General features: G+C 47.1%; 2 protein-coding genes across 2 annotated transcripts in view; one reads left to right on the forward strand and one right to left on the reverse strand.

Moving 5' to 3' along the window:
• The window catches only part of LOC147725113 (GTPase IMAP family member 8-like), a 289,891-nt gene that overhangs the window by 95,497 nt on the left and 182,288 nt on the right, over positions 1-12,106 (forward strand). The gene's annotated exons all lie outside the window — the stretch shown is intronic.
• The window catches only part of LOC147725114 (GTPase IMAP family member 1-like), a 53,955-nt gene that overhangs the window by 32,152 nt on the left and 9,697 nt on the right, over positions 1-12,106 (reverse strand). The window contains exon 2 of the mRNA XM_086966545.1: positions 207-325. Coding sequence (XP_086822671.1) covers positions 207-306 — 100 coding nt within the window. The 5' untranslated portion in view covers positions 307-325. The remainder of the gene's footprint in view (positions 1-206; positions 326-12,106) is intronic.

The raw sequence follows: 12,106 nt of genomic DNA on the forward strand, positions 1-12,106 counted from the left end.
TTGTTAGACTCATTAAAATATCAATTTGAATTTGTTGATTTATGTCTTTATATTTTGTTTGGCTAACCTGGTACAATGAGCGAAGAAAGAGGGAGCACAAGAGAGTGGGAAAGACAAAGAGAATGACGGAGATTGCCTCTCTCCTCCCCCCCCTAAGCCTTAAACCACATTTGCTTAAACCCTAATGGTGTCACACTTTCCTTTACCTGGGATCATGGCATCACTGCGGCAGTCGTACGGCATCTCAAGCTGAAGGGGTCGGCCAGGTACGGCTAATTTAAATACAGAAGTTGTTTCAGCTGCCATTATTTCACCAGAGATCAGGCTAAAATACAAAAAAACACACATGTGACTGACTGAACGCTTATAAATTGCACTATTGCTGAGGCATTTTGGCGCTGAGGTGAGTGGGAGCCAACCAGGTAACTGATGGATCTTAAGGCATTGCGAAGAGCCAGGTCTTTAAGGATTTCCTGAAGAGGGCCCTGTTTGGTTGTAATCTGATCATCGAGGGGAGGGAGTTCCATAAGGTGGCTGCTTGATATGAAAAACCCTTTCCTCCCCATCTGGCTATTTTTATTTTAGGGATGTGAACCAATCCTGCATTGGCAGACCTGAGACAATGTTGAGGCTGGTATAGAGGAAATAGGGGTTGAATGTCTGCAGCACCTCCTCTGTACAGAGCCTTATGCACTAAACAGGGTGCCTTAAAGTTGACTCTCTGACGGACTGGAAGCCAATGCGGCTGCTTAATAGTAGCAGGCGTGGGGTGATGTTTGGGTAAATCGAGCAAAACCCGGGTCACAGCGTTCTGGAGTGACTAACGTTTAGTGATCTGTCCTTTTTCGCAGCTCCTAAATACAGGGCATTACAGAAGTCTACTCTGGAAAGAACCAGAGTTACAATCTGTGGCGGATGGTGAACTTTGAGAGTGGTGAGGCTGGGCTTGGCTGAAGGGACGTGGGGGGGTTGTTAAGTGTTCATGATTTTTTTGCAAGGCATGTCGCCAATTGCCAGGCAAACAAAATGTACACACACAGTATGCCACACACAGACTTCACACACCCTACATAATATACATTCAGGGCATCAAATTAGACCATTAATAATATGCTTACAATAAACTGTTCTTATGCATAGCGCACACACAAATATACCAAGCACAGCGTGTGTGTGCGGACTAAATTAAGCTTTTGCATATATTATTCTGAACATGAATAGCATTCTCATATTATATACTATAGAACAATTATCGACCAGCTAATTCTGCACATAATATGATAAACAAGCAGGGCATGTAAAAATGCAGCATGCTTACTGAACCGGACAGATACATACTGATGGAGCAAGCAAAGCTAAATTAAAACATGTCTTTTTATTTCAACGTGCAAAGACAACTTAAATCCACAAATTGGTGTGCAAATCGGCTCATGCAAAAAGCGCACAAGGCATTCAGAGTCAATTTTTTTTCAATTCAAAAATCCTTTATTCGACTGTCAGAAAAGCAGTCATAAAAGCACAGAAATACATTGTTATACAATTCATTCAAGATTTTTATAACCATTTTTTTAAAAGTAGGCAGTTCACCAAAGAGTTAAAAATGCAGTGAGTTAAAAATGCAGTAAACCAACGGAGAATAAAAATGCCTGTTCAAGACATAATATCATGTTTAGTACAAGCCATCTTGGGATCATCCTTCCATGCTTAATCTGAACTTCCGGGCTGTTTTTAAAAACTTACAGATAAAAAAGGTACTGTCATCAGGCAGCATCTGAAGATATAAAAGTGCAGGCTTAATCTGTACAAAATTCAACTTTTTAAGCAAGGGTTTTAAAAACATTTGTCTTGGACTAGAATAATAAGGACACAGAAATAAAAAGTGAGCCAGGTCTTGTGGAGACATGTTGTCGCAGCCACAAGCTGGCAACACTTGACCTCTGTGTGCTCCACTCGGCACAGCTAAAATCAAGTGGTAAAGACCAAATCGGAATCTGCTCAGCAGAAAACGGTCGTATCTGGAGATGTTCCATGATAAGTATGGTTGACAGAACACACATGTCTTTATTAGTGTATAATTCCTAACACTGGACTTCTTCATCTCGGTGTCTTCCCTGACAAGTTGTCGCTTTAACATGAAAGTGTTTCTTACAAAATCAACATCCTTCTTTGTAGCATGCTGTGGTGTTAGATATAAGTCCAATCTACCCAGGTCTTTGCAACAGTTTCTAATATAGTTCATCCAGGGTATTTTAAGATGTCCTTCCCAGGTGAGGGCTTCAGCGAGGATGCTATGCGTCAGGGGTATAAGTGCATTGCGCCAACAGTTTAGCCAACAGAGTAAAGGGTTTGCAGCAATTCTATCTCCTAGGTATGGTATACCCAGTTCCTCATGTACAGAGAAATTAGCGGTGCTTTTGGGTAAGCTCAAAACCTGTTTTAAAAAGTTATTTTCTAGTGTAACCAAGGCTTCTACTGGTGAGAAACCCCACAGCTCGCTCCCATAACATGCCACCGCTACGCTTTTTGCCTGATATAATTTCATTATAGCGGACACTGGGGTGTTACCTAATTTGCGTGCAAAGTCCAATATTCCGAAGTTGGTTCTTAGTAACTCGCCTTTCTTTTTATTTATAGCAGGACCCCAAGAAAGTTTGTGATCGAATAGTACTCCTAAGTATGAAAATGTTTTTGTCAATGGTATGCTTTCTCCGTTGACTGAAAAGGGGTATCGTTTTTTGGGGGTTTTTCCAACCGTCATTATGAAAGATTTGGAGTTATTAATATTCAGATCACGTGAGGTCATGAATTGGAAGAAAGAATCCAACAACTTCTGAAGTCCTAATGCGGTTCTGGATATCAAAACGGCGTCGTCCGCATAAAGTAGGACCGGCACCCCTGTTTTCCCAATACGAGGGTAATCTGTGTCCGTTTTTACCAAATGATCCTCGAGTCCATTGATGTACAAATTAAAAAGAAAAGGTGCTAGAATACAGCCCTGTCTGACGCCCCGGTTAATATTAAACTCTCTCGTAACTTTTAGGTCTTTTGTGTACCGTACATTGGCACGTGTGTCATTATGTAGATTGGCCAGGAAATTGATTAGGTTATTTTCCACACCCATATTATTCAAGATTTCCCATAGTTTGCTCCTCTCGACGCAGTCGAAGGCAGAGGAAAGGTCCATAAAGGCCATATACAATGTTCCATCTCTGGCTTGGGTGTATTTACCACTTATTAGGTATAGATTCAGACACTGTGTAGTTGTTGCATGACCCGGTCTGAATCCATACTGTGCCGGGGTCATTATGTTATTTTGTTTGGCCCAAGCATTCAGCCGATTTAAAAGAACCCCTCCCACTACCTTCGCAACAGAGTTTATCAGGGAGATTGGTCTATAGCAAACTGCTTTTGTTCTATCGCCCTTTTTGTAAACCGGGACAATAGTGGATGCACCCCAAGATTTAGGCGCTCCCACTTCAACCCCGGCGTTAATAACTGATGTAAGAATTGGAGCCCATAAGGCGATGTTGGATTTAAATAGGTCTGGTGGAAGACCATCAGGGCCCGGTGCTTTGTTGCTAGAGAGACCAAGAATCCCTAGTTCAATTTCTTTAGAAGAGAAGTGTAGAGGGCTGCTTTCAGGGAAATGAGGTAATTTTTTTGACTTTGGTGCTTCACTCTTAAAGATAGATCCAAAATGGGTGATCCAGTCATTCTCTGGTATGACTGTGCCGAGACTGTCAGCGGTCGGGTCATCAAAAAGAGGTTTATTAATTATTTTCCAGAACTTTGCGCTATTGCCCAGAATAGAGGGGTCGAGCAAAGATTCCCATGTTTTAATTTTTATTGATTTTTTGCAAAAGGCAATTGCATTTTTATAGTCTGCTCGGAGGGCCTTTACCAGTGCTAGATCTCTTGGTTTACTTTTGAGAGCAACCTTTAATTTGCGGTTGGCAGAAGAACAGGCATGATCAAACCATCGTGGGTATTGAGCAGTTGATCCCTTGGCAGTTATAGTCAGAAATTTTTCTATCCTTCTGGACACCACTGCAAAGGCGGATAGGACGCATTCAGGTGAAGCAGAGTCTGTGGCACAGAGCTTAAGTTCGGATTCACAGTCTTTGGCGACAATCTCATACAACTTATCACTATTTACCAGGTTCCATTTCAAGCGACGGTTGTTATTTACCGGCTTAAGTATCCCTGGATCCTTGATATTATTTTGGAGTACGGAAGGGTCGCATTGTAGTTCGAGGTGTAAGGGGTTGTGATCACTATAGGTGCTCATGAGGATATCAAACTTAAGGACCTTTTGGGCCACACCTGCAGAAAGAAGGATATGGTCTATGATGGACCCTGACTCAGATCCTTTGTAAGAGGGATTTTCATAGGTGAAAGAGTCCTCTTTCAGAGATAGTGCCAAGATCATGTTCGTGGAATCCATTAAGGTGTTCAATTTTGACCCACGGTGGCAGTGTGTGAAATGGAGACCTGTTTTAAGATCACAGCCCAACGATCCCAAGGTTGTCAGGAGAGGGTTACCGCAAATATGCGTATTGAAGTCGCCGAGGAGTATTTTATCCTGTGGTAGTTTTGTCAGATTTTCAGCTAGACAATTTGCAAGGTTGTCGATGTTACAGTCACTTGGGTTTGCAACAGAGTTATAGAAATTAATCAGCGTTATGTCTTTTTTCCCCCTTCTGAGTGTAACGATCTGGATATTCCTGCTATCCACTTGCACATAATTAATCAGCATTTTAAGGGACAGACTGATAAATATTGCCAGGCCCCCCTTTGCCCTGCCACTAGGTGAGGGGGATGCGTGGACAAAGAAACTTTGGAATCCCTCGATGAAGGTGTTGCCATTGGTCAACCAGGTTTCTTGAAAACACAAGATGGTGTACTTCCTAACGAAAGCCACCCATAGTGGGTCATCGATTTTAGAGGCCAGTCCAGCAATATTCCAGGACAGAATTTTGATAGGGTTAGAAATAGTCTCCTCTGATTTGAGTCCTGGGTTTATGTTAGAGAGGGAGCACGGTTCTTGGATTGTCCCTGTCATATGCTTAGACCTTGGGTTCTCAGGTAATGGATTAGGTTGTAAAGCCATGATCTTAGATGGACTGCATACTTCGTTCACTGACGGAGCAAGAGCTTGATGTGCTCGGGGACTGACTGTGCAGCTCGATGTCGTTGTGGGGGTGGAATTTACTGCGCAAACTAGATGGAAGGTGGCTGTTTTCACTGCGTTTGTATCGTTTTCGGAAGGATTCCTTGCTTTGACAAAAAGAGTTTCAAGGAATGGATCAGATGACAGTCAGTCAACCTCGTCTAAATGATCGTAGTTGTAAAGAGCATCATATCTATTGGCAGTAGGAAACCCGTACTCCTCAAATTGTACAGTAGCAGGGTTATAGGCGTGGTAAAAACCGTGCCTTTGCCGTACAGCTGTCTCAATTGGTTGCTGGTTGTATACTTTGGTTCCCCATGGGTGAGTGTATGAGTGGAGATCTAAACCCATTTGACTATCAAGTCTGGGTAGAACAGGGGCCAGCCAGGGTTGAAAATTAGATTGTGTCATATGCCGTCCTTCTTGGATGTAGTTATATTTGGGTTTATTCCTACGTGAATCTGAGCGGGCTGGATAGAAATAGCTTAATCCCATAGTCCTAATCAAGCTGTTTGTCCCCGAACTCCTCCAATCTGCGATAAATTTTGCCGGTCCTAGATGTTTAAAGGTGACCACGATGCAGTCACCATCTGTGGATTTAAAGCGAGTGCCCACCCACTCTACCCTTTTGACTTGAAGTATAGTACCTATTATATTTTGAGGGAGGGGCCTATGTGTAGAAAGCCATTGCATGACTTTGTTCTTCAATTCCTCCCGCGTTTCCTCCCTGTTATCGTCGACTTTGGGCACCCCAATCATGACTATCGTGTAGGGGTTGGCCTGTGGAGGAAGGTTAATATGCAATAGTGAACTTGTGGTGGTAGGTTTGGCAGGATGAGCTCCTATTTCTTTTAATTGAGTATTAGTTTTAGGAGACGCCGTGCAATTCTTGTTCTTTGGTGCGTCTGTGTTGGTATTAGGTGGATGTCCCTCTGTAGCCCACTCACTGGCCTCGTCATCTTCATCCATTTGATTATTTGGTTCATTGGTTGTAGGAGTCGTTGTGTTCACAGTGGGTTTGGGGACTGTTTGAGACTTTATAGTTTGGACTGATGTGGGTAGGCCCTTTGATTGGGGTTTATTTTGTTTTCCTGTGTTCTTTACTGGGTTGCCAGTTTTTTTGGAATTTTTTACATTAAGTGTAGTTGATGAAGGAACAAAAAGAGAGGGCTTGTTAGTTGTGTTGAGCAATCTAAGAATACTGGAGGATATATCATTTTGGGTCCTCTCAAATTTACTCAAAGCCTTTTCTATGGTATCTATCTGATGACTAATAGGTTGAAGAAGTGTTTTAATTAAAGTTTCAATCTCTCTCATGAAGGGGAAGCTTAAGGTACTCTTCTTATCAATATGACCTGTTTCCTCATTAACTACAGGAGTTCCTGAATAGACTTAGCTTTACCGTCTGAGTCGTATAGATCTGGGGAGGTTGGAAGGGGTCCCCCACGTTTTGGTCCAGTGGGTTCTACTGAGCCTTTCTTCTGCCACATGTCTTTAAGTGATCGTTTGGGTTTACCAGAAGGTAGGTGGATTTTCCTCGTAGGGGGTTTGATTCTGGGCTTCTTCCGTTTAATCTTTGGCGATTTATGTAGTGTTGGCGGTTGAGATTCTGTTAAGACAATGACCGGTAGGGCATTTTCCTCGGTCCCAGCTTCCGATAACAAGGGAATATCTATTGTCTGCTGGTCATTTTTTGCACTGTTAGATATGACCATGATACTATTATCCTGATTATTAGCTAATGATTCCAAGAATAAAGAGTTAGAGGGTTTTTCTTTAATGTGTGATCCAGGTAATTCCGAGAACGATTGTGTGAGTAGAGACTCCTGGGATGAGATAGTGTCATCCATATTTGGATCGTCATAGGTAGTATGAGAGGACAGGTCAGGGAAGCATAGATTAGGTGTCAGGGAGAGTCTCCTCTCAGTGTCCTGAATAGCATCCGCCACAACATTGATGGTTTTTTGAAGCATTTTATCTATGGCGGTTATAGTGGGCAAAGGTGTACTCACTGTTTTTAGCCTGCTGGTAGATCTAGTCGCCATTGGTGTTTTAGTTGTTTTGGTCATCGTTGAGCAGTGGTTGCAGCCCCTTTGCTCTTCAGAGGTACTGGAGTGGGAAAATTCTTAGGGTGGTGGCCCGTCCCGGCCGCCTCAGGCCCCTGAGGGCCACAGAGGGCCCGCCCTTTGCCCGGGCTTCGCTCGGCGTCCCGCTCGCGTCCCGCTACGCGTTGCCGTCCTCTATTTGTGGAGGTTGTTGCGGCCGGGGGCGTGGCTTGCTGGGGGCGCGGCCGTGCACACCTGTGCAGCGCGGGGACTCCTGGTCAATGGAGTCCCTGCCTCACGCGCCCCCAGTTACCTTCCGCTGTTCTTCTTATCCTCCCGGTAATGGTAGTTGCTTGATGACGACCTGTCCTGCAGCCTCAACCCCACGCCTTGGCTCCGCGCAGCGGCTCCCGCGAAGCGGGAGCTGCAAGCTGTTAGCGCTGGCCTCGGCGGTCAATCCCTCCTGGGACACAGGGAGGCCGCAGGGACGAGTGGCAGTTCCCAGGTCAGGGCGTCGGCGAATTCGGCGTTTCTCGGCGTGTTGACAAGTGGTAGTTCTGGAAAGACAATCCCACAGATTATTGGCAGGTTGCGCTCTTTAACGGAGATTGGCCGGCCGGGGGCGTGGCTTGCTGGGGGCGCGGCCGTGCACACCTGTGCAGCGCGGGGACTCCTGGTCAATGGAGTCCCTGCCTCACGCGCCCCCAGTTACCTTCCGCTGTTCTTCTTATCCTCCCGGTAATGGTAGTTGCTTGATGACGACCTGTCCTGCAGCCTCAACCCCACGCCTTGGCTCCGCGCAGCGGCTCCCGCGAAGCGGGAGCTGCAAGCTGTTAGCGCTGGCCTCGGCGGTCAATCCCTCCTGGGACACAGGGAGGCTGCAGGGACGAGTGGCAGTTCCCAGGTCAGGGCGTCGGCGAATTCGGCGTTTCTCGGCGTGTTGACAAGTGGTAGTTCTGGAAAGACAATCCCACAGATTATTGGCAGGTTGCGCTCTTTAACGGAGATTGGCCGGCCGGGGGCGTGGCTTGCTGGGGGCGCGGCCGTGCACACCTGTGCAGCGCGGGGACTCCTGGTCAATGGAGTCCCTGCCTCACGCGCCCCCAGTTACCTTCCGCTGTTCTTCTTATCCTCCCGGTAATGGTAGTTGCTTGATGACGACCTGTCCTGCAGCCTCAACCCCACGCCTTGGCTCCACGCAGCGGCTCCCGCGAAGCGGGAGCTGCAAGCTGTTAGCGCTGGCCTCGGCGGTCAATCCCTCCTGGGACACAGGGAGGCCGCAGGGACGAGTGGCAGTTCCCAGGTCAGGGCGTCGGCGAATTCGGCGTTTCTCGGCGTGTTGACAAGTGGTAGTTCTGGAAAGACAATCCCACAGATTATTGGCAGGGTGCGCTCTTTAACGGAGATTGGCCGGCCGGGGGCGTGGCTTGCTGGGGGCGCGGCCGTGCACACCTGTGCAGCGCGGGGACTCCTGGTCAATGGAGTCCCTGCCTCACGCGCCCCCAGTTACCTTCCGCTGTTCTTCTTATCCTCCCGGTAATGGTAGTTGCTTGATGACGACCTGTCCTGCAGCCTCAACCCCACGCCTTGGCTCCGCGCAGCGGCTCCCGCGAAGCGGGAGCTGCAAGCTGTTAGCGCTGGCCTCGGCGGTCAATCCCTCCTGGGACACAGGGAGGCCGCAGGGACGAGTGGCAGTTCCCAGGTCAGGGCGTCGGCGAATTCGGCGTTTCTCGGCGTGTTGACAAGTGGTAGTTCTGGAAAGACAATCCCACAGATTATTGGCAGGGTGCGCTCTTTAACGGAGATTGGCCGGCCGGGGGCATGGCTTGCTGGGGGCGCGGCCGTGCACACCTGTGCAGCGCGGGGACTCCTGGTCAATGGAGTCCCTGCCTCACGCGCCCCCAGTTACCTTCCGCTGTTCTTCTTATCCTCCCGGTAATGGTAGTTGCTTGATGACGACCTGTCCTGCAGCCTCAACCCCACGCCTTGGCTCCGCGCAGCGGCTCCCGCGAAGCGGGAGCTGCAAGCTGTTAGCGCTGGCCTCGGCGGTCAATCCCTCCTGGGACACAGGGAGGCCGCAGGGACGAGTGGCAGTTCCCAGGTCAGGGCGTCGGCGAATTCGGCGTTTCTCGGCGTGTTGACAAGTGGTAGTTCTGGAAAGAAAAAATCTGGAAAAAAATCTGTTTGGTTGTAATCTGATCATCGAGGGGAGGGAGTTCCATAAGGTGGCTGCTTGATATGAAAAACCCTTTCCTCCCCATCTGGCTATTTTTATTTTAGGGATGTGAACCAATCCTGCATTGGCAGACCTGAGACAATGTTGAGGCTGGTATAGAGGAAATAGGGGTTGAATGTCTGCAGCACCTCCTCTGTACAGAGCCTTATGCACTAAACAGGGTGCCTTAAAGTTGACTCTCTGACGGACTGGAAGCCAATGCGGCTGCTTAATAATAGCAGGCGTGGGGTGATGTTTGGGTAAATCGAGCAAAACCCGGGTCACAGCGTTCTGGAGTGACTAACGTTTAGTGATCTGTCCTTTTTCGCAGCTCCTAAATACAGGGCATTACAGAAGTCTACTCTGGAAAGAACCAGAGTTACAATCTGTGGCGGATGGTGAACTTTGAGAGTGGTGAGGCTGGGCTTGGCTGAAGGGACGTGGGGGGGTTGTTAAGTGTTCATGATTTTTTTGCAAGGCATGTCGCCAATTGCCAGGCAAACAAAATGTACACACACAGTATGCCACACACAGACTTCACACACCCTACATAATATACATTCAGGGCATCAAATTAGACCATTAATAATATGCTTACAATAAACTGTTCTTATGCATAGCGCACACACAAATATACCAAGCACAGCGTGTGTGTGCGGACTAAATTAAGCTTTTGCATATATTATTCTGAACATGAATAGCATTCTCATATTATATACTATAGAACAATTATCGACCAGCTAATTCTGCACATAATATGATAAACAAGCAGGGCATGTAAAAATGCAGCATGCTTACTGAACCGGACAGATACATACTGATGGAGCAAGCAAAGCTAAATTAAAACATGTCTTTTTATTTCAACGTGCAAAGACAACTTAAATCCACAAATTGGTGTGCAAATCGGCTCATGCAAAAAGCGCACAAGGCATTCAGAGTCCATGTGTCTCGATGAAGAGCTCTAGAAAGTAAAAGTCCCAAAAGAGACAGGTTCTCACAGTATGTTCAAGAGTCAACAGTAAACACTAACTATGGGGAACAAAGAAAATATATTGAAAAGCATTTTTGAAGACTACAGAGCAAATAAAATTCCTCTGTGTGGACACAGCTGCCACAATTTCAATGATAACAGCATTGGGTGTCCCAAATTTTCCGCAAAGAGGCCATGTATTGAATGGGCATAGAACCTTGACCACAAACTTTTAGTTGGTATTATGAGATGCTGGCATCCGTGTTTAGCATGAAATGTTTCAGAAAAGGGGGTGGTGATGGACAGAGTATCTGAATTAAGCAGAACACTCCTACCCAGTCAACAGATCAGGGCTTGATCAATCACCATTTTTTAGCTCACTGCACCATCCCAGCTCAGAACCTGGCTACATGCAAATTAGTCTGTCCCTGGCCCAGTGCATCATGGGAACAGGGCAGACCAAACTAACAAGCCAATTCTTATACTGGGAAGGAAACAAGCTTCCTGGGGACCGGTTTCTGGCATTACAGCCGTCTTCGGCCCGGCTTGCTTGAATCCTGATGGTGCAATGAGCAAGGGACTCACATCTGCGTATACCATTCCACGCTTATGGATTCAAGCAAGCCGGGCCGACGACGGCTGAAATGCCAGAAACCGTTCCCCGGAAGCTTTTCTCCTTTCCGGTGAAGAATTGGCTTGGTAGTTTGGTCTGCCCTGTTCCCATGAGGCACTGGGTCAGACTAATTTGCATATAACCAGGTTCTGAACTAGGGTGATGCAGTGAGCTAAATAACGGTGATGGATCAAGCCCTGATCTATTGACTGGGTAAGAGTGGTCTGCTTAATTCAGACACTCTGTTCATCACCACCCCCTTTTTGAATCATTTTTGGCCACCACAAGTGTGGCAGGGCATACTCAGACATGAGTCCCTTGCTCACCGCACCACCGGTATTCAAGCAAGCCGGGCCGACGACGGCTGAAATGCCAGAAACCATTCCCCGGAAGCTTGTCTCCTTTCCGGTGAAGAATTGGCTTGGTAGTTTGGTCTACCTTGTTCCCATGAGGCACTGGGGCAGACTAATTTGCATATAGCCAGGTTCTGAACTGGGGTGATGCAGTGAGCTAAATAACGGTGATGGATCAAGCCCTGATCTCTTGACTGGGTAAGAGTGGTCTGCCTAATTCAGACACTCTTTTCATCACCACCCCCCTTTTTGAATCAGTTTTGGCCACCACAAGTGTGGCAGGGTATACTCAGACATGAGTCCCTTGCTCACTGCACCACCAGGATTCAAGCAAGCCGGGCCGACGATGGCTGAAATGCCAGAAACCGGTCCCCGGAAGCTTGTCTCCTTTCCGGTGAAGAATTGGCTTGGTAGATTGGTCTGCCCTGTTCCCATGAGGCACTGGGTCAGACTAATTTGCATATATCCAGGTTCTGAACTGGGGTGATGCAGTGAGCTAAATACCGGTGATGGATCAAGCCCTGATCTCTTGACTGGGTAAGAGTGGTCTGCTTAATTCAGACACTCTGTTCATCACCACCCCCTTTTTGAATCATTTTTGGCCACCACAAGTGTGGCAGGGTATACTCAGACCTGAGTCCCTTGCTCACTGCACCACCAGTATTCAAGCAAGCCGGGCCGACGACGGCTGAAATGGCAGAAACCGTTCCTCGGAAGCTTGTCTCCTCTCCGGTGAAGAA

The sequence above is a fragment of the Lissotriton vulgaris genome, chromosome 4_1, assembly GCF_964263255.1.
Source record: "Lissotriton vulgaris chromosome 4_1, aLisVul1.2, whole genome shotgun sequence".
Taxonomy (NCBI): domain Eukaryota; kingdom Metazoa; phylum Chordata; class Amphibia; order Caudata; family Salamandridae; genus Lissotriton; species Lissotriton vulgaris.